Raw genomic sequence first — 22,045 nt, forward strand, 5'->3', positions numbered from 1 at the left:
GGTAAAGACAAATGACGATATAAAAAGATCGGATAATATTGTCATAATAAAACAGGCATAAACTATTTTTTTGGCGTTGAGGTTGGTTGCCATTGTTCTCAGCGAGCTTCAAACTGACTCTATCATTCACATCATAAATCACACTTGTTTTCGTCGAAATATGGTGATGATTCAGTGACAGGAAATGTGAAGGGCAAAGAACAACCGCTCTTTTATTCTGAGAAATGCTCAAATTGAATGAACCGAAGTCACCAAGACAGATGCGCACTGTTCTGTCCATGACACAAATCCATACGATGCAACAAAGGAACACCCTTATGGCTGTTTTCGGGAAGAACGGAACAAACAAAACTGAAAACAGCACTTAAGTTCTTTTATTCGTCATGTTATACATTGTAGAATATAATTATCAAATAGTGTGTATCATTATTTACTTTCCATAGCATAAAGCATCGTTATGAAAGTCACTATATAAATACATATTATTGTGTTATAATAGAATATTTCTATTATAATCTTGCTTTAAGCATTCTAATAAAATAGCATGTGCTTTGTCAAACGATCAAAAGATTTTCAAAACAAGCCGATGCGTGTGTGCGCGTGTGCGCGTGAAGGGGGCGCAGGTGCGCGTCCCTCATGAATATTCCCGCGATCTTTTATTCGTGGATTGGTTCATGCGCATTCCCAGTAATAACACCATTGGACACCAGCTGGTACATAATGATGCCAAACAGGGATTCTCCCAGAATCGGTTTCCGTCGGACAAACCATCGGATATTTTGATCGGATTCTTTTTTCTGTTCCCTTGCTGTCGAGGTCATTTTCGTGTCTTTTCAGGGCGATTTGTTGATCGTGACAATCGTAATGTAGGAGGATAGTCCAGATTTCCTCTCGCTTTGTGTTTTCATTGTACCGGATCGAATCGCTGGATGCGCGCCTGAGCCGCAGACGTTCGTTACGCGGAGACACCAGCAGCTCTTATTGTTGATCAGAGTGATCGGGAATACGGCAGGGCAGGATGGGATATGTGCACATGAGAGCGTACACTCTTCTGCTTTGGTTTGCCACTCTATTGCTGTTGGTGGAGGGCAGAAGAGGTAAACCGCCCCGATGCCCCCTTGGATGCACCTGCACTAAAGATAACGCCTTGTGTGAAGGTGTGAAGTCTGTGCCACACAGTTTTCCTCCTGACGTCGTTTCGCTGTAAGTGTCCTGCAATGCATGCATGTCAAATAATGTTGTGTGCAAAATGAACACGTGCAAACTTTTGTAGACCTGTAATGTTTGCACTCTTTTCAGATCATTTGTGAAGTCCGGATTCAATGAGATCTCCGGGGGAAGTTTTCTCAACACGCCTTCCCTTCAGCTCCTGTGAGTTTCTGCCCATGTTATGTGTGCGTGGCTTTATAAAGAGGGGCTGATGGTGGTGTAAAGGGGTCCAGTGTTTGTTCTGAGTAATTGCTGCCCGGACCCCTCTGAGGATATTCTTCGGCGTGTCTAATGTCTCAAAGCCCCTAAATTGGTGTGAATATTATGCAACGCAGGCGGTGTGTGAAGAACCCTGTCCCCGGGAAATGAGAAGATTACCGCTGAAGTAGTGATGTGTTTACGAGCCACAAAAGCATACAACCCTCTCTTTATTGCGTTCGTACAGTACAGTAAACAAAGGATGTAAACAAACACACGTAGACGTTATGACTAGGGATGCAGCTTTGGATTTGGCACTGTTACATGTCTAGCATTCGTCTTTAAGGAAAGTGACATGCTCTTGATGTCGATATGGAACGGAGTTCATTTTGCAAGGCCATTTCTATTACACGTAGTAATGCTGCCGTGTAAGAGAGCGATTTGTTTGTGCTACAGAACAAATATTTGTGGTTATCGTTTTGATTCTTGACCATTGAAACCATGTTTGTTTATTCTTTTGTTTGTTCCTTAGATTGTTTACGGCCAACTCGTTCGACTCGATCAACGAAGATGCTTTCCAAGGCCTGCCACATCTTGAATACCTGTGAGTCTGATTTGTTTTTTTCAAACTATTAGTTTTGCCCACGATGTCACGCGAGGTAATCTAAATCAAATGATCAATTTCAGGTTTATTGAAAACAACAAAATTGAATCCATTTCTCCCAACGCATTTAGAGGTTTAAAATCTCTCATACACTTGTAAGTACGTTTACGTTTTACTGTATGTGTAATCAAATATTATAGATGTCCTGAGCTGATTCATTCTTTTACTTTTTGTTAGGAGTCTCGCCTACAATAATCTCGAGATGTTACCCAAAGACGTTTTCAAAGGGATGGATGCCTTAACCAAATTGTATGTATTTCCCGTTTGCTTGGGACCTTTTTGTGATGTGTCATGAAGCCAGAGTGATGTGAAATGCCGTGTCTAACAGGGATCTGAGAGGAAACATGTTCAGTTGTGACTGTAAACTGAAATGGCTGGTGGACTGGATGTTCAGCACCAATGCAACGGTGGACCAGTTGCACTGCAGCGGGCCTGCAGCCTATCAAGGGAAGAAGATTAATGACCTGACGCCTCAGTCATTCGACTGCATCACAGCAGGTACATCAACACTGACCCTAGAAAAACTCTCATGATCGTAACAAACAGATTTGACTGCAGCGATATGTTTCTATTCCATTAGTTTACATCGAAACCCTCATATGGATTCAGCTCATTTTTAAATATGTATGAAATGCCGTTTACAACTAACCACATTGCTGTAAATAACACAGTGTTGTGAGAATATACATTTGAACCTTGAATGGCAAAAAAGGTGACGAATTTGAATGAATTGGTACAACAATGTGAAACGTGCAAAAAAATGACGATTATAAAAAAGCACGAACTAAGTCTCTGCCCTAAATGAAACACTAGGGCGAAAGCAAACTGTAAAATTGAAAGAGATTCTAAAGTTGATATGACTTATCCACTGTGTAAAAAGCTCATATTGCCATGAAATTGTGTTGAATAAAGGCATGTTTTGACAAGCACTTTTCCTCTTGATGACTTTTCACGTGTTGATGTATTACTAGTACTATTTCAACAAAACAGTGAAACATTTAAAGGTTTTGTTTTCGTATCAAACAAGCAATAATGTAATAATAACAATTTGATTACATCATTACAACAAAGTAGGGTTTGCTGCTTACAGATTATATTGATCCTTAACACTGTACATTTTTTTAAGAGAACTTGAAAAGGACAAATATGAAACCAGAAAGCTGACAAGCATGAAAATTGTAAGTTTTTTATTGATGGAATGATCATCTTTTCAATGAACTTTGTTGCAGAGTTTGCTTTAAAGAAGACCCTTACATTTGAGTCCATATCTGTGGAGTCCTTCACCTTTGGGAATGATCAATACGTTGTATATGCTCAGCCATTTTCTGGAAAATGCAGCTTTATGGAGTGGGATCATGTCAACATGGAGTTCAGAGCTTACGACACTATAGAAAGTGAGTAAATAAATCCTGAATCCAAGCGTTTCGTTGAATTCTGTTTCAACAGCACATCACAGATGTTCAGACCAATATCCTCATATGTGTAGAGAACTGGACGCGAGACCTAATGGGGAAACCATCATTTGAATTGGTTTAACTGATGATGATGTTGGCACAGAAATGATAAACAGAATTACATAAAGAACAACATCCCAGAGCTGTTACTGCTGTTTTCTTTTAATTCATAGGCACGTCCACAGTGGTTTGCAAGCCGATGGTTATCGAAAACCACCTTTTCATCATCATTGCCCAACTTTTCGGTGGCTCTCACATTTACAAAAGAGACAGCTCTGCCAACAAATTCATCAAAATCCAGGATATCGACATTCTGAAAATCAGAAAGCCCAACGACATCGAGACCTTCCTCCTGGATGGCGAGTACTTCTTTGTGATAGCCGACAGCTCCAAGGCCGGTTCCACCACGGTCTACAAGTGGAACGGCAACGGGTTCTACTCGCACCAGTCTCTCCATCCATGGTACCGAGACACGGACGTGGAGTACCTGGACATCGGCGGCAAAGCCCACCTGATCTTGTCCAGCAGCTCGCAGCGGCCTGTCATCTACCAGTGGAGCAAGAGCCAGAAGCAGTTCGACCGACGGACGGACATCCCAGAAATGGAGGACGTCTACGCCGTCAAACACTTCAAGGCCAAGGGGGAGCTGTTTATCTGTCTGACGCGCTTCATCGGCGACTCCAAGGTGATGACGTGGGACGGTTCCATGTTCACGGAGATACAGACAATGCCCTCGAGGGGCTCCATGGTGTTTCAGCCCGTCTCCATCGGCAACTGGCAGTACGCCATCCTAGGCAGCGACTACTCGCTGACCCAGGTCTATCGGTGGGACGCTAAAAAGAGCCAGTTTGTGCACTTCCAGGAGCTCAACGTTCAGGCACCGAGAGCTTTTTCGCTGGTGTCCATTGACAACAGAGAGTTCCTGCTGGCGTCCAGCTTTAAAGGGAAGACGCAGATTTACGAGCACTTGATGATCGACCTGAGCAGTTAGACGCCACGGCAAGGCTGTGAATTACACCATTGTGACCCTCACGCGCCATTGTGAACCTACATGCATGATCTAGTGCTAATAATAATAATTCCACATGAATGCCTCTCTAGAAACTCCCTTTGTGTCTTTCTCTCTTGTCATCATCTTTTTTCACTTTTTTCACTGTTTTTTTTTGTCCCTTTAAACAAAAACTATTGTGTTCTCTGGCCTAACATCACTAAAGAGGTAGGCCTATAATAGAGGAAACGGCAAAGGTCAAATCAGTTAACATAATAACATCTGCCAAATAAACTGTTTGCATTTTTTACAGCAAAAACTATTTTTAACTGGTGTTTTTTTTACTTCGAAAGGACTTTAATGGCATTCTTCACAATGGCTTTGACCAATTTAAAACTTCTCTTGACTAAATAACTTCTTTGATTAATGCAATAAACTTAGATTTAGCTCTTTGAGGACGTATAACTGTGAGAAAGAACGTTAGTTGTTGGCTACGTGTTTGTATGTTAGATCTAATAAAACCTATAAGAAATACACGCTTGTTTTGTCGTGATGCAAACAAACAAACATGATTTACAATTGTTATTGTAGCAAATCAAAGTTAATCTTCATGTTTCACTCCATAATCAAAACAAAAAAAACAACACATTTGATCAATTTCATGACGGAAGTACATTTATCACAAATTCTCGTATCCTTTTTTATTTTCAAATAAATGCACAATTAATAATAAAGCCATAATAAATTACAGATGAAATACTTTATACCTTTATACAGATTAAATACCTTATACCTTTACATGAGGTAATTACAGATTGAATACTTTATACCTTCACATGATTAATTTAAAACAACAAAAGATAATGATAAAATGAAGGAAATAATAATAATAATAATAAAAACAATAATAATAATAATAATAAATAAATGATAAAATAAAACAATATATGACATAAAGCTGGTTAATCCTAAATATCAGAGCCATTACAAAATAATTGTTCATAGAGTTTCAGGAATCTATTACATTTTTTGTTGTTAGTTAAACTAAAAGATTTAAGCAGCGAGGCTACTTCAACCAAAACATGAGAGAAAAGTAGGGGGTGACCCCGTAAACGATGAAAAACTTGACTAATAAAATAAAAAAAGTATTCTTTGGACGTGTGGGAGTCAGTATAATAACAAATAATATCTTTCAAGTTAAAAGAGTGTGTACGAGTCGAAGTATCATATATTTAATTTATTCATAATCGTGAACTACGTCAGAATAAACGCAGTGAAACTTCATTGTCGTCCAGCAGCGGACAATAAACGCTCTTCCAACACGTGCTGCTCCCTCCAGCGGCAGAGAGACGCGACTGCAGCCGTGTGTACGAGGTTAATGATTCAACCTGTTGCTCGGGGTATTTGAAGCGTGTGCTGAAGGTATGCCAGCAGGTCTTCTGTTCGAGCATGGGTGAATGTAGACAGCGCAATGACCCGCTGAGCAATAATGACACGGACGAGATCAGCGTGCTCTGTCATAAAGTTAACGGCGTTGACGCCGGGGAACACGTCGAGTTACGGACTCGACCAGAAGTGGCGAGGGTCGGTGAGGTGGCGGATGCTGACACCGGGGGCATCGGTGGCTGGTTTCACCGGTTCCGCTCGCTGGTGTGCTGCTGGAAGAGAAGCGACGGTAATGATGATGAGGATGATGAGGATGATGGTGATGGTGAGCAGGACACGGTTCAGAAAGGTAAAGCGATCTCTGCCTTACACAACCACCACAGGATCATATTCTACACTTATTATCTACGATCGACCAGTTTCTCTCTTCCGCGGGACATCTGTACCTTTATCACAGAAATCTCCATGGTAACCATCGTTTCCTTTCCGCCAAAGTGCCATGTTAGCCACAATGAAAACTTATGGCGCTGTTATTAACATTAAACAAATAACCCGTTTGACTTCATCGTTCATTGATCAAAGGTTCACTATTATTCATTGTAGTAAATATTATTTACCACGGTTACTGGGTACATGGTGTTCTAATGACGAAATGACCAGAAAAGTTACGGATCAAGGCCTCTTTTTTTCCACATACAAAACAGATCACACCAAAATAAAGCATTTTTATTCAGTGTATTACAGTGTAATAACCTTTCAGAAGCTCTCTCTGTTTGTTTTATTGTTTAAAAATGACTGTGATGGCTAAAATCCCATTGTGTTTTATTGAATTAACTCATATATCTGTGTTTTGACTTGTATAACCTTTTATGTTTAGCTTATAGTCAATGTTTTCTTGTACAGCTGCTTCGTAACAATGGAAATGGTCAAAAGTGCCAATATAAATAAAGCTGACTTGACTTAAGAGAAAGATAATAATTGTATTATTATATTAGGCCTATTATTAATAGAAATATAACGGGGATGGTATCAGTTGGTGAAAGTAAGTAAAATGCAGAATGATCGATTACCATTGTATAAGCGGATTTACTGTTAAAGCTAAATTGTGGTTCAATTTGTTGTTTGGTTTAATTTTCATAATGGCTGTAGCGTGACCGGTGGAGGACCGAGTCAAACCAAAGCTCACTTTGTATAAAAGTGTCTGCCAAGCGTAAAAAGAAATGTATTATGAATACATTATTATGAAGAAATTATAAACAAAAGTATTTTTATGGTATATTCTATGAATGACACAGATTTCAAGGTATACCGAGGTTTAAAACCACTCAAATTATGAGCTGCGTTTACAGAAAAAGAAATAATGAAATCATGTAATTCAACTCAATTCAAATTCATATGTGACAAACAATTATGTTTACCAGACACACATGTTCTATATGTTGGTTCAAAATTAAATATACTGTGTCCAGTTGAAAAGTCGTTTTTTCTAAACACAGATATTTGGAAATAACACATTTTAATAACACAGAGTTACGCTGAAACACAGTTTTTGTTACTGGCTTATGGCATTGAGAGACTGAGAGGTTATTGTTTAAAGTGTCACCTTATCTTTCACAGACAGAAAAAACGAAAAATATTTGCATAAGGAAGAGCAGATAAGGTTCATTGTGATCAGGCTTTGTGGGAAACCGTAGTGTGAATCAAACTAGGAAAGAGTTTTGTTTTTGTTGTTGCCTTGTTTTTTTAACTCAAACCGGTAATGTTGGGTGTGTGTTATGTTCCAGGAATGATTGAGTCGAGCACAGAGGATGTTTCACACAGACTCGTGGCCTGATAGAGCATGATCACAGCTCAGCCACAGGTAGTGAAGTTGTGTACCTTTGGTTACATAATCATTGCCGTCACATGTGGTATCATTTCAATGTGAAACAGTGTGTTGAAACTCATGCTGTCCTTTTCCATATCATTCCACTCTAAGATCAACATTCGGTTCACTCCCCACAAAGCCAAATCACACGCTGCTTTAGATATCTCATGCCATCACGTGCCAAGCCTTTGTCGGCTGAACCCCGTGTCCTTACGACCCTGTGTCTTTGCCGAAAACAAATGTAAAGCTGTTATTGATGGTGTTTTCTTGTATTCATCCACAGAGAAGGCGGCGTGTCCCGGCCTCGGCCTCCTGTACAGTTTGTTAGCATCCGTCTTTTTCTCCGTTGCCGCTCTTCTCGTGAAGAAGATCGATGACATGCACGCCATCCAGATCAGCGCCATTCGATGCTTCTTCCAGATGCTGTTTGTCATGCCAGCTATGATTTATCACAAGTATGAATATGTAACTGGATCCAGTTGTTCACACTGCACCCAATCCTGATTCGCTTTAAACATCTGATTTCATGTCATGTCAGACATTTGTGTGAGACTTCCTGCAGAACACAAAAGAAGATATTTTAAAGAACGTTTACAACCGAACAATACAGGCCCCCATACACTTCCATTGTATGAACCACTAAAACATTTCTCAAAATATCTTCTTTTGCGTTCTGCAGAAGAAACAATGTCATACGTGGTTAGGCTTGTCCTACTTTTTCTGCAAGCCTTTGAGTCATTAGAAGCCCAATACACAGATAACCGCCTGAAACTTGTGTTTTTCAGAATTGGCTTTATTGGTCCAAGAGACATGCGGATCTACCTGTTCCTCAGAGGCCTCCTCGGATCCAACGCCATGATCTTGTTGTATTATGCAGTTCTGCAGATGCCGCTAGCCGACGCCACGGTTATAATGTTCAGCAATCCCGTCTTCACGGCCTTGCTGGCCTGGATATTCCTCAAAGAAAGGTGCACAATCTGGGACGTCGTATTTACCGTGTTTACGCTCACCGGCGTCATACTGATAGCGAGACCTCCCTTCCTCTTCGGCGCCAGGGTGTCCGGGATCGAAGGAGACTACACCAATCACATCAAAGGCACGGTCGCTGCGCTCGCGGGGGCCGTCGGCGCGGCCTGCACCATGGTGATTCTACGAAAAATGGGTAAAAGTGTTCATTACTACCTCTCCGTGTGGTACTACGCTGTCGTGGGACTCATCGAGTGCGTGGTCGTTCTGTTCATCTTGGACGACTGGAGGATGCCGGAGTGCGGCTGGGACAGGTGGACCCTCATGGCCATCGGGGTGCTCGGCATTGCCGGCCAGACGTTCCTCACCAAAGCCCTGCAGATCGAGAGAGCGGGCCCGGTGTCGCTGATGAGGACGATGGATGTGGTGCTGGCCTTCATCCTCCAGTTCCTGTTCCTCAATCGCAAACCCACCTGGTGGAGTCTGGGCGGGGCCTTGTGCGTGACCGTTAGCACTAGCGGTGTGGCGGTGAGGAAGTGGTTCACCAGCACCAGACAACAGAGCTGATGGTCACAGATGATTGTTACTGATATACCTGCTGCGTTCTATCCCAAAGAAGCTCTTTTTACTTTCCTCATTTACTACATATGTGTATGTTTTTGTAGTTTCTCAAAGTAGATATTCTTTCTTTAAATGAGGGCTGTTATATAAATCTATTTTCAAGTGGCTAGACTTTTACTACGATAATATTTTTAAGTACAGAATATATTACAACAAACTGCTGGCCAGGAGTTTGAAGAGTGTGTAACATTTTTAATTATTTCTTTATACAAACATCTTTGCACTTTGTCTTTGACAATGTACTGTAACTCATATACTTTTATATTCACCTATTTATGAGTAGTTGACAGTAATATGCAAATTTGTACTATGGTGTGACGGACAAAATTAGAAAAAACTGACAATGAAGATGGATCTCTCTTATGCTATTTTACATGATAAATATAAACGTGAATGATATCAAATATCATATCAAGTAATATTAAGTGTTGTTTTCTAAATTTTGCTACGTGACTCCATAGGACACATGATTTATTCGTCAACTTCCCTTATATATATATATATATATATATATATATATATACACATACCTTTAAAAGCAATATATACCTGCTCAAATCAAAGTTACAAGTTAGCTTTAGTCAGATGAATACATTCATCTCGAGCAGTGTTGGGTAAGATACACTGAAAAGTAATTCATTACTAGTTACCAATTACATATTCAAAAGTGTAATTCGATTACTGTACAAAGGACTCTCGCCAAAATGGATTTAATTATTTATGACTAATTCCTTTCTATCCTATATCAACCTTGATTAGTGATTCAAGGATAGACATGAAACGACTCATAATTCGTTCAAATAAATAATTTAAAACTACATAAAGTAATCTTATTAACTGACTAGAGTATTACAAATGTGAGATATACATAAATAAATGCACTTACAAGTCAGACTTTGAATTTTAATGTAAATTCCAGTATTGTGTACATTACACAGTATTTCGTTCAATTAAATCCAAAGTAATTTATTAAATTACAGATAAATTCAGTAATCCCTTACTTTACTTTTATAAGGGAAAAATAATTAAATTACAGTAACTAATTTCTTAGTAACTAGTGACACCCAACACTGATCTTGAGATATGATATGCATCAATATCAGTTCTCCTTTGAACTTTGCCCTCGTGTACCTTAGACGCGCACGATTTTACAGCGCAAAAATTTCCTAGAGCCAGATTGACTCGCTCGAATTTATTTATTTATTTATGAGACATGAATGTCCGACCATAGTGAGATTTATGACAAGACTACATGGCTGTTCTTGTGCAGTTTAGTAACTAAACTGCTGTGATTTACTGACTTGAACTGAATCTCATTGTTTTCCCGTTGATTTTATTTAATATGTAATGCACTTGTTTGTGTTAACTAAATTTGGAGCACATCACATCGTGTCTGTACGTCACTTACGCAGAATGCTGTCTGGAGCAGTATAATAATGAAAATGTTCCAATCCGTTCATCTGATCACAGATCTGTGAAACGTGATCATTTATTGTGATTATTGTCACACAGTTTGAATAATGCCTGTTATACATTTCCCCTGTTAAACGTTCATTTGAGCCTTAGTTGAAATAAATGAAAGTCTAAGTTTAAGAGCTACAAACTTTACATTTCATCCTCCTGCAATGTGATTTTAATCTGTTAAAGACGGATTAGAGTTGCATTCTTGAGGGTTTTGCTCTTTTTCTCTCTTTGCTTTGCTGTAGGTACTGCATTTTTAGCACCGTCCCATATAATTCACATTCATTATGTATTTTCTGTACTGTATGTTCAATAAAGTCCTGTAGACAACAGCATTCAACGTGTAATTCAATAAATACTCTGTGGCAACTGGTTCACCTTTATCTTCTGAAAACAAAGAGCTGTTTTGACTTTTACTGAATGTTCTCGCTCTTCGCTGGGAAGTAACATTAGACTCACCACATGTTTCTTAATTCATCACTGATGTAATATATATTCAGAGAAAAAAAGTGTATGTTTTTGTTATTGTGAAAAGTTGAAGTTATTCTAATTTAATTCTGATCAAAATAAATAAAGAATTTGACCGAAAAATACTGAATCAAAAAATTCTTAGTACTTTTGTGAAACTTTATCGAACTTAAAGGTCCAGTGTGTAGTTTTTAGGAGGATCTATTGACAGAAATGCAATATAACATCTATAACTTGTGTTCAGAGGTATAAAGACCTTAAGCGTTATATTTTTATTATGATCTATTTCTATCTACATACCTGATCACCATTCTCCATGTTGTTTCTACAGTAGCCCTAAACAGACAAACTGCTCTACAGATCATAAAAATGTTATCGGCTGTGGCAGCCACCGTAGTGCTTCGAAAGGGACGGAGGGATGGAGAGAGCTGTTGGTTGCAATTTGCAACCTCACCACTAGATGCTGCTAAATTTAATTCACTGGACCTTTAAATATCTCTTTAATATCTTTGTCTAATTGCATATTTTAGTGAAAGGCAAAAAACTATGTCCGAATATTGTCATGAGAAAATACATCGGCCAGGAATAATTTATTTTATACAAAATCCCTTTTCACTTTATCTACAAACATAAATTTATTTAAAAAACGTATTGAATTTCACTCCTGCTCCAGTTTGTGTATTGATCTTGGTGGTATTCTAAACGTAGCGTTGTGTACTTGCAAATAAGGACTTTACGTGCAAAAACCTGTAAGTGGCTTCTGACCTTTTTCCTTTAAAATTCATATTAAAAGTTATTTGACTTTATTGGCAAAGAGGATGTATTCATTGCCATTAAAGTGAAATCACTGAACCTTAACATAATCTGTAGGAGCCTGATGTAAAACTGCACTTTGATTCTTTTGCATGTTAAGTCTTCAAATGCTGTAGTGTCTGGAAAAGGAATATGTTTAGTAAAGAACTCGATATAACCTTCGACTATATTAATCTCTATAATGAAACTCAAGAACACCACGATCTACCAGGATATAAAAACACAGATTAAGCTTCAAGATTTTTCTTTTATCCTATAATGTAAAAGTGAATGAATATTTAGTCCTTTAATTATAAATCAAATCAAACTTCATACCTTACAATTTCAAAGCTGTTAAGACTGTGAAACTGTAGTTTTTAAAAGTATTTTTCTTATGTGCTGTAAAAAACATCTGTAGAAATTACAGTATCACTGGCAGCAGTTTGCCAGTAATTTACTGTAGATTTACATTTGTGTAATTTACTGGATGCAAAGCATTCTGTGAACCAAAATTGGGGAAAAAAACAGAAAACGTTTAATGTGGATTTCTGGTTCCCAGAATGCTTTGCACGAGGCTGTTATTTTATCGATTTTCTTCTGTAAAGATAAAGACTTAATCATGTTTAATATTCATCTATCTTTGAACAAACTGGTGCCAATAAATTCGATAAATATAAATCTACAGGAAGTTACAGGGAACTAGTTGCATAACTACAGCAAACGACTTTTACAGTGTATGTGAATATTAATATGTCACATTTATTACAAAATTGTGTGCTGTGTTATTTTCTCCTACTGGAAAAGATTACAGGAGCAAAAATGTGTCTGTGTTAACATAAAAAATTGTTAATGCACTTTAAATGTCTGCAACACAAATGTGCCTGAAGTTATTGGTTGTTAGATCACAAACAGGTATTATTTTGTAGGGTTTGTGGGTCATGTTATTCATGATGATAATCCAGTAGAGGGCAGTACTTTAACACAGATCAGGAGGAGAGCATGTTATGTGCTTAGACGTCACTTCATGTAAACCTTCACATTACATTTCAAAGTGGTCGTTTATAAAGAACTGCTAACCATGTCTAAACCTGCTTGGAAAGTTAGTTTAAGATTGTTGGTTGATAAACCGACAAAACACACATTTGACAAGAAAACGTGATGTTTTAAATGGTTTGTAAAAAAGATGTCAATGTAGAAAAATCATGCACTCATAAATATGTGACAACAGCAATGTGAAGAAAATCTGCTTTCATGTGTAATATAATTCACTTGAATTTTCTGACTTGAAAATACAAAGACTCGCTTGTAGTTTCGTACACGACTTGCCAATGGAAAGCAGGAGTTCCGCTGCTGTAATATAACATGAGACATATTGACTGGGAGTGGAAGATTTGCACATTCTTTCTGGATGGCATAAGAGCTGGAGAATTGGAAAAGTCATCGCCTTTCTGCCAGGACTACAAACACACAGCTTCGGTGAATATCCTCTGGCGTGTGTCTATAAGAGCCCAAGCAATACCCCGATCGAGGCTCTGGAGCTGAGGCGAGGGTGAAGCTGGACATACCCGCAGACCAACACTGCATGCAAGATCCAAAACCCATTGAGAAATCTCAGTATTTGCGAGGTATGTTATCAGCTGAGTCTGGGGAAATGCTGGAACCTTGACATGTAGTCAAAACTACCTGATGACATCATCGTGTCCTTGCAGCAGTAGTTTAGGAACCGTTGTCACATTGCCAATGGTGTAGTTTGAGAACCATTCCTAGCGACAGTTCTACTTGACTTTATACACACTTGACTGGTCACCCTATCCACGTGTGTAATAGTCTTTAAACGGTGGTCAAATGTGCCCAAAACAATGCTACATCACCACACCAAAGGAATGCGGTGACAGCTAAAGAAAGACACGTCAACCACGTGACTTTAACTGCGCTCCATACATCAGCTGTGTGTCCCGACACAGACCCGCGCGCGCTCCCGCGTCCGCGCACTCCGGCGCTACATTGTTTCAACAGCGTTGGCGCGAGTTCGTCTGAGGGGAGATGAAAGCGCGAGGGACGTCCGGTTGTGTCGCGCTGTCGCTTTGACGTTCTGCAGCGGTAAGTTGCGTTTCTGTCGTCGCCACGTGTTTGCGTGCTCATCGCGTTCGGTTTAACGCGCTAAATATCTGCCGCAGTTGGGCTTCAAAGCAAAGTTTGTGTGTTGCAGGGTGTAACGTTTCAGTCACGAATGACGTCAACTCGACGTACAGCAAGTTGTTTTATTTAGGTTACTTTTTATACATCGTTATAATATTTGCTTTGTACTTCGGCGTGGTACGGTACCGCCACGGTTTGTGCATACGCAGCATCATCATAACCGCGATATGTTTGGTTCCAAAATGAGATTTCTTTTCTAAAATGACGTTTTTTATCAGTCAAACCGCAGTTCGTTTGTTTTAAGCCATAATAACATCTCAAAAACACAACAAACTAACACAATCAAAACAACATGATTTTAGAATGATCTCATTTGGAACCAAACTCTTCATATCACGATACTCTGGTTTTGCGTTATCATGTCCAAAACATCAAATTGTAATGCTGTGGTCCTTTTTAGGTTTCTTTAAGTTAAGTTATGGTTGTCAGTCAGGGGTTTGTGGGAGGTTTGACTGCAACTTTTTAAATATTTGTTCTCGTGTATGTTTGTGTGCATGTCATGTTTGTTTTCATGTCAGACGAGCAGTGTTGTTTTTAAACCCCGTGTGTGACATCATACACATATGGGTTCATTTAGAGAGTCTTTAGCCAAAGCCTAAAACTTTACCCGACCGGAAGAGATCTTCTTCTCCTTTTCTATTCCTCAAGACCCCTTTCTCTCGACAGGCTCCCCCAAGTCTAAATGAAATGGTCATCACAAATGGAAATCTGACGTTGCTGTAGTGTGTGTTATGAGTGACTGACCGGACCATCATCTGGATTCTGTTACCTGAACTCTCTTTCAATCCGCTTTTGTTCAGCCTGGAAAATCTGAAGCGGTGGAAAAACGGTCTGTTTCAGTTGACATGGCGCACTGTTCTGTTTTTGACGAGAAGGGAAAGAGCTGGAGAGAATTGTGCTGTGATATCAGATGGGGTCTGTTGCTTTGCTTTGCTTCAAACATACTTATACTCACAGACCCTTGATCAGCTTCGCTGGCGTGACATCATGACAGGAAAAACATTGTTGTGTGTTATTTGCTTTCAACGTGAATCGCCTGATTCTGAGTTTTCTGGGTTGTAAAACTGGACACGAGTGGACGCCTCAAATCTGTGTGACTAATCGTATACGCCCACAATGTGTCGAAGGATTTTGAATGTTTACGCTGGTACAAATTCTTCCCTTGAGCTATAAAAAATAGATGAACATATATACTAGGGATGCAACGATATCGCAATCTCACGGTACGATAATACCTCGCTGTACCGCTTGCGGTAGAATGTTTCTCACGGTATTTAAATCGACAAATAAAGACTTGGAAAAAGTGCCATATGTGTTTAATAAACAAATATTAAACATTGCAACGAAGTACAAATTAGCCATGTCATATCCTGTCCTCTTTTCTTTGTCCTGTTGCTTTGAGGTATAGTATGAGATATAGGTCAAATAACTCCCTTATGAAATAAAAACTGTCCCAGCTGGACCTTGGCAGAGGTAATATCTATAATATTATTATATGTTCAAGGCCCGGAAGACCTATCATGTCATACAGTTACGTGACCACGATAATATTGAGACTAGTATGCTATTGCGATACCATGCAATTGATAATATTGTGACATCCCTAATAAATACCCTCTTTTACGATTTTGCAGTGTTCTAGCGCTGTGGTCTCCTGGAACAGGAACACATTGTCACAGAGTTGACCCACTTGCAATCAAAATGCTTTTTTATGATCAACTAGATTGTGGTAATCTCAAATTAACCTGTGGTTTTCATAATGATACTTTACCCGCACATAGACTGTTGCAGAGCTGAACGACGCTTCGCTTCAGTAACCGCTGGTCAGACTAAGGGGCTGTGTCCACCGAGGCGTTTCCGCCGGCGTGTTTTTTCAATCGTTTCTAATGGAAACATGCTTTTTTTGTCGAAAGCGAGCAGCTGGCGTTGAAAAATGCCCAATTTGGGGGGGACCCTGCGTCTGCAGTGGGGGTTTTCAGCCGAGCTCCTGGCATTTTCAGCCGCGCTAAAGCGCCTCCGTGGACACATCCCCTAAATCTACTACAGATGATTATTTTGTTTGGCCTTCAGAAAAGAAGGGGAGTAGGGGGTACGGAGGTGGATTTGGGGAGGTGGGAATTCCCGTAATTTCCAAACATTACAATAGCCTCATGCCTCATCAGACACCCACTCCCTCCCACCGCTCGGCACGAGGGCCTCGCTGCTGCTCCAGTTGGTAGTTTAGATAACTGGACCTTGTTACGTTTTTCAGACGAGTAACACCCACTGCAGGCCAATATAATCTGAACTTTAGTCTGTTGCATGTGACCGCGTGGAGGGTTGATCTGTATTTCAGGAATTGCAGAAACAATAGTTTGGCTTCAGCCTTTGCTAATGTAATACAAACAAGTGTTTTTAGAACTTACCAAAGTATCAAAAGTGTCTGTTAAAGTGAGCCTCGTTGTGGTGTTGAGTAGTGTTTTAATTTTCAAAAGCCGCTTAACTCATAATTTTCACTTCAATCATAAGTGATGCCACAAAAGGTGTGTTTGGTATAGGACAGGTGTAAGAGCGAGAAAACGTGAAACACCAGTTTTAAACTGCTGGCTGTTAGGTGAACTGGAATAAATGATGATGGAGGATTCTGATTGTTCATCAGGACAAGGTTGTGTTTCATTGAACTCCTACTGCAGCAGGAATGTGTCTGTTAGTAATGTTTGAAAGTGTGTTGAGTGCTGTTTTTGACGAAACTCGTTCAGCAGCTTATGAGACTTCAACCATAGTTAAACAGTTTGACAATACTCCTCTTGGCAGGTACGGAAGGCCCTTAAAGCTCATAATTAGTTTTGCTTGCCAAGTTAAACAATTGCCATATGTGCTGTTCAAGTTATCATCAAGAACTTTAAAGGAATCGTTTACCCACATGGCACGGCACAGAGTAAAATGTAATTCCCCAGAGGTTGCTCTTTCATAGCTCAGGGGATTTGACAGAGTTCTCAATTTCATTCAAGTATCAATTTAGTTTGGGATGTTTCTCCAAAAATGTCTTTGGAAAAACAAATAAGATTTGAAATGCAGATTGTAGAGGGAAAATAATCTGGATTTGGGTTAATTTGATGAGAAATGTTTGAGTTCATATTGAGATCTTCAATTACATTGACTTTAGATTGCAGACTTGAAAATCTGAGCTCAGTTTGACAAGTTGTTGACATCGCTTCTGAAACTGTGAGATTTTTGACTGAAAGAAACGTTCCCATTTGCTCTCTATTCAATCTCATTGATGTATCAAAGAACTAATTGAGATGATAAAGTGATCATGTTATAAAAACACCTTTTTACTACATTTTGACTTTTCATTTGATATAAAACAGTCTTTTACTCTGCAGTAGTGTGGCCTCTTTCACCCAGTCTCTTCAAACACTTAAGTGTTGAGTTATGAAAGCAATCCTCCTCGCCGTGTTAATGCAGTGATTTATTGTTGACTGTGTGGGTGTGAGAACTGAGCCATATTTAAAGACCGACTGACTGAATAGAGCAAGGATCAATGCAGCCAACCCCCCCATCTCATTTTGGCCGTTTCCCTCGGAGCGAGGCTTTACATTCCTCCTGAGAGCCCCACATTTTTCAAGAGAATGGGGGGCTACAGACTGTGGTTAGATTCTGTCCAGCTGTGCGGTTTCCTGAGAGAGAGAGACTTTCTGTGTGGATGTGAGTTTTCATTTCACGTTGTCAGAATGTCCGTCCTGTCCACAGCTTGGCTCTGATAAGGACTGTGAAACTCCTTGCTTTACCCAGGCCAAGTAAAACCCGTGTGTTGAGTTACGCAATGTTTACTCTTCCTCTTGGACTGTCATATTTCTCAATTGAGGAAACGTTTTCAGGTCACTTATAAATGCGCTATGAGAGTTTGTATATTGACGTTTGTTTTTCTTGTTTCTTGCCGTCTGCTCTAGTGCTCTGCGCCCTTGAGGTCTTCGGGGAAGAGGTTACACCGGGGAGGAGCAAGTATTGAGAAGACGCAGGCGTCCCTTCGGACAGACCCACTGAGATATTCTCATCCATCTCTGGTGTTGGAAAACTTGTCCTCGTCTCATATAGAAAAGACTCTGTGCAATCAGGATTCTTGGTGATATGAGGGTTCGTGTGGAGAGACGAGCACACGTTGGACTCGTGAGCACCATGGCTTCTGAGGGTGCTCCCGCTGTGCTCGGAGTGAAAGGTCTTTGTAAAGAAACTTCAAAATCTGCAAACAAAAGTCATCTCATATCTATCAACTTTGGCTTGCCGGATGGAGAATCTCCTCGGACACGGCTCCGTTTCCCATTCAGTCCTTTGGAAAGCAACCAGCATAAATCTCCAGGCACAGATCGTCGAACATGGAAGTCTTTGGACACTAGGTCTAAAAGTTTGGATTGCCTGGAGGAGAAGGACATGCCCACAAACTGCTACTGCAGTGCTGTAAATCGTGGGGCAGAGGGATTATGTGTATTCCAGACGTGTGGCTTTTGTGATCCAGTGGACCACAAAGAAGAACGACCAGAGAACAGCTTTTCTAGATGCTGGGAAAAGGTGCACCAACAGAGGAAAGCCGACGTTTTTTCTTCCGACGTGACTTGTCTCGCTGGAGGAAAGCAGACATTGAGCGGCCCAGATGGTGCTTTGTGCCAACTGAAACTTGACGTGGGCCTGAACTCAGAGGAGAGGCTGCAGGTGGACCTCAGGAGAAGCAGCTTGCCAGCCTCCTCGCCACAAGGCTCCCATTGCATCCGGGCGTGTGGCAACAATGGCGACGTCAAGATACACGACAGGACGGACCTTAAATGTGACATGTGCCGCAAAAATGGCTTCTCTAGTCTGGAAAGGCTGAAAAGGGAAACCAAACCCAAATGCACGCTAGACAGACACTTGAAGAGATCTGTGCCTTTCAGGATGTCCGCACACCAGGACTGTAGTGACGGTGAGGGTGCCGTGTCCGACAGCGAGTTTGTGCGTAACCGAAAGGAACGCTCCACCGTTCTAGTCAGGAGATACCTGAAGAACAATCAGAAAATCAAGAAGACCGTGTGCACGGGCACCAGGGCCATTGTGAGGACCGGTCACATCTCTGAGAGAGTCTGGCAGAGCGTTTGTGGGCAAACGTGCCACCTGGGTAAGAGGTGTACACATGAGGCCGGAGTCTACAGCAGAGGACTTCTGGCCATCCAGCTGCATGTTTCCAGAGCTCTTCTCCTCTATCCAGGGGTCAGGTTTACACAGGTAAGGTCAATAACACTCGACACAGTATGAATGCTTCCTTTATGAACCCAATGTTATTTAGGGGTTAGGTTAAAGCTCTATGAATGTGCTACAGTTCTTGCACTGAATGTGTGTCTTGGCTCATGTATTGAAATTATTTCGCTGAACACAAATTCAGGCTGATTTCATTTACATGTAATTGTGTTCAACGGTGCTTTCTGTATTGCTGTTAGTAACGCTTCTAATACACATGAAACTTTGTGTGACACTGTTTATGCCACACGTGATGTCTTTTTGAGGAAAGGTGTGCTGTTACGTTTAAAGGATCAAACTTAAAATGCTTTGATTTGCATATGATTTACATAGAGAGACTAGAATGTGGATTAAGTTATTAAGCCCTCAGTGTTCGTGAGATCTCTTTTTTTAATTGTATTTGTACCGTGGGGGCTACGGTGGAACGCTGAGGGGTAGGGATGGTACCGAGAACCGGTGCTTTTTTCTTTTCACATTCATGTCTTTTTGCATCAAATTATAGAGCGTAGTATCGATAACCGTATTGACAAGTACCGGTATAAATAAGCAGTATCGTATCTATATCAAATATAAATATCGATATAAAATCTTTACGATACCCATCCCTACTGAGGGGTTAACTGGCCTAAAAACAACCCAAGACCCAAGCATTCGTACATTTACTTTGTGAATGTGCCACTCTATTGGTGTCTCGTTGAAAGGGGAAATGGGACGTTTATTTCTTACGTTTACAACAAACGGTTTTTCATTTAAATTGACTAATGGATTTGTTATTGACATTAGTAAAAAATAAATCCACAAACTGTATGGTTTTAATAAGCCAAAACTAGTTTGTTTTGATGGGAGGACAGGAAATTGCTGTTTATTGTTGAACAATATTATTATCTTTGTTATCTGTCAATATTATGTTCATATTCTTGAGTGGTGTCTGTATATTATGTAACATGTTTACTCTGTTTCACTGCTGCGTGTCTCTTAAGTGACATCTTCCGTATGCACGGTTAATAGTAAACGTAGAGTAAATCTGAATACTTTTTTAAAACTCCGAATTCTGTTTGTGACTCTTTCTTCAGTGGAACTCAAAAGAAGATCTTTTGAGAAATGGGTTTGTGTTCATACGATGGAAGTCTTACAGTGTTGTTTGGATATCAACATTCTTAAAAATATCTTCTCTTGTGTTCTTCAATAGAAAGAAACTCGTACAGGTTTGGATTGACACCAGGATGAGTAAAAAATAAAATAATACTCATTTTGGGTGAACTCTTCCTCTAATAGTGGTAATTTGTGTGGTCATTTAATGGTTCCAGTCTATTTAACAAATGGAAAATGGCCAACGCTTAACTGCGCACTCAATTGGAATGAACTTTCATTTGGAGGAGATTTAACGGGCCAAGAAACTGTCCCTCAGCTCGTAAGCACACAACGCTCAAGTCAGCGTAAGCTATAAGCCCGAAACCGCTTGAGGTTTCCTCGACACATGATTTAGTAGGCGCTGCCGTGAACTTCAGATGTACTGTGCGTCTCTGAGCTAAGACAGACGGTTTACTGGAGCTCTTGTAAAAAGCAATGCTTGTTGTGTTAAGGTCCGTTCCTGCGCTGTCTGGTCGGGACACTGAAGCCTCTGTTCGGGGTCTCGCACCGATGCTTGAAGACATTAGGGCTTTATTGGCCCTTTGAGGACTGATTTTTTTTGCCTTCCCCACCTCCTCATTCGTTCCTTATGGATGAAAACTGAGCGATGGAGAGAGAGAAGACCGGCACAGAAAGTGCTTACACATTTTTAAGAGCTCACTTTGGTTATGTGAAACTCAGCCTTTGGTTTCCTCAAACCACAATCATTTGCATAATTGAATGACTGCCGTATAAGACCACTCTTTCCATAACACAGTCTTTAGTGTTGGCAGGATAGTGCAGCATTGTGTGCGTTTTATTGACCAAATTTAAATATGAATTGTGTTGGCTCAAGTTTTATAGTTGGAACTTTGTACTTTGTCATTAAGTTTTTATGTGAAGCTGTTTTGACACAACGTTGCTGCATTCAACATTTTGTCTTTTCACTTGAACTCATTTCGCAGTTTTTGGATCGCACACGTCCTAACCAGATGTGATGAACCAAGCGACATCTTTTTCATGATAATCAGGGTTTTCATCCTATCTGGCCGCGGCACCAATTTAGTTCTGTGCATCATGAATATTAATATTATAACTTGAACATCTGGATCATCTTGCAACTTGATTCGGAAGAAAATTTGGCCGGTATACTTTTTCCAACCAAAACAAATAATGAAATAAAGCGGGCCAAAATATGAAGGTTTTGTGTGTGTACCGAACACCACTTATAATCTCTCTTTCTCTCTCTCTCTCTGTTTACTTATATTCACTTTTCATGCCTTTAGCACCTGCCATCATCCACAGCAGCTTATAAAAAGTGTCCTGGCCACAAAAGTGCAGTTCCGAAAAATTCCCATGTCCGTCTGACCTGCACTTGGAATGAGAGACTGTTCTCTTTAATGAAGCTGAGCTTG

At 40.2% G+C, this 22,045-nt stretch overlaps 3 protein-coding genes across 6 annotated transcripts in view; all 3 read left to right on the forward strand.

Moving 5' to 3' along the window:
* Positions 1 to 658: 658 nt before the first annotated feature.
* Positions 659 to 5,039, forward strand: lgi1b (leucine-rich, glioma inactivated 1b). Its single transcript, XM_079477308.1, has 8 exons — positions 659 to 1,203; positions 1,300 to 1,371; positions 1,940 to 2,011; positions 2,095 to 2,166; positions 2,249 to 2,320; positions 2,400 to 2,569; positions 3,301 to 3,465; positions 3,699 to 5,039. The coding sequence occupies exons 1-8, from the start codon at positions 1,019 to 1,021 to the stop codon at positions 4,514 to 4,516; spliced, it is 1,626 nt and encodes a 541-aa protein (XP_079333434.1). The 5' UTR covers positions 659 to 1,018; the 3' UTR covers positions 4,517 to 5,039.
* Positions 5,040 to 5,829: 790 nt separating this feature from the next.
* Positions 5,830 to 11,394, forward strand: slc35g1 (solute carrier family 35 member G1). The gene is made up of 3 exons (XM_079476713.1): positions 5,830 to 6,248; positions 8,050 to 8,221; positions 8,552 to 11,394. Exons 1-3 carry the CDS (start codon positions 5,963 to 5,965, stop codon positions 9,297 to 9,299), a joined length of 1,206 nt encoding a protein of 401 aa, XP_079332839.1. The 5' UTR covers positions 5,830 to 5,962; the 3' UTR covers positions 9,300 to 11,394.
* A 2,610-nt stretch (positions 11,395 to 14,004) lies between these two features.
* Positions 14,005 to 22,045, forward strand: part of plce1 (phospholipase C, epsilon 1) — a 60,910-nt gene continuing 52,869 nt past the window's right edge. For all 4 annotated transcript variants that reach the window (XM_079477196.1, XM_079477198.1, XM_079477197.1 and 1 more), the window contains exons 1-2: positions 14,005 to 14,174; positions 18,206 to 19,508. In XM_079477196.1, the coding sequence (XP_079333322.1) occupies positions 18,384 to 19,508 (1,125 nt within the window). In that variant the 5' untranslated portion in view covers positions 14,005 to 14,174; positions 18,206 to 18,383. The remainder of the gene's footprint in view (positions 14,175 to 18,205; positions 19,509 to 22,045) is intronic.

Source organism: Barbatula barbatula (assembly GCF_947034865.1).
Source record: "Barbatula barbatula genome assembly, chromosome: 16".
NCBI classification, from domain to species: domain Eukaryota; kingdom Metazoa; phylum Chordata; class Actinopteri; order Cypriniformes; family Nemacheilidae; genus Barbatula; species Barbatula barbatula.

Excerpts from the sequence above, each read along its gene's own strand:
- lgi1b (XM_079477308.1), top strand. The coding sequence starts at position 1,019 with ATGGGATATGTGCACATGAGAGCGTACACTCTTCTGCTTTGGTTTGCC. Across the intron at positions 1,204-1,299 it reads CCTCCTGACGTCGTTTCGCT|ATCATTTGTGAAGTCCGGAT; the intron begins GTAAGTGTCCTG and ends CACTCTTTTCAG. Across the intron at positions 2,570-3,300 it reads ATTCGACTGCATCACAGCAG|AGTTTGCTTTAAAGAAGACC; the intron begins GTACATCAACAC and ends ACTTTGTTGCAG.
- slc35g1 (XM_079476713.1), top strand. The coding sequence starts at position 5,963 with ATGGGTGAATGTAGACAGCGCAATGACCCGCTGAGCAATAATGACACG. Across the intron at positions 6,249-8,049 it reads GCAGGACACGGTTCAGAAAG|AGAAGGCGGCGTGTCCCGGC; the intron begins GTAAAGCGATCT and ends ATTCATCCACAG. Across the intron at positions 8,222-8,551 it reads CCAGCTATGATTTATCACAA|AATTGGCTTTATTGGTCCAA; the intron begins GTATGAATATGT and ends TGTGTTTTTCAG.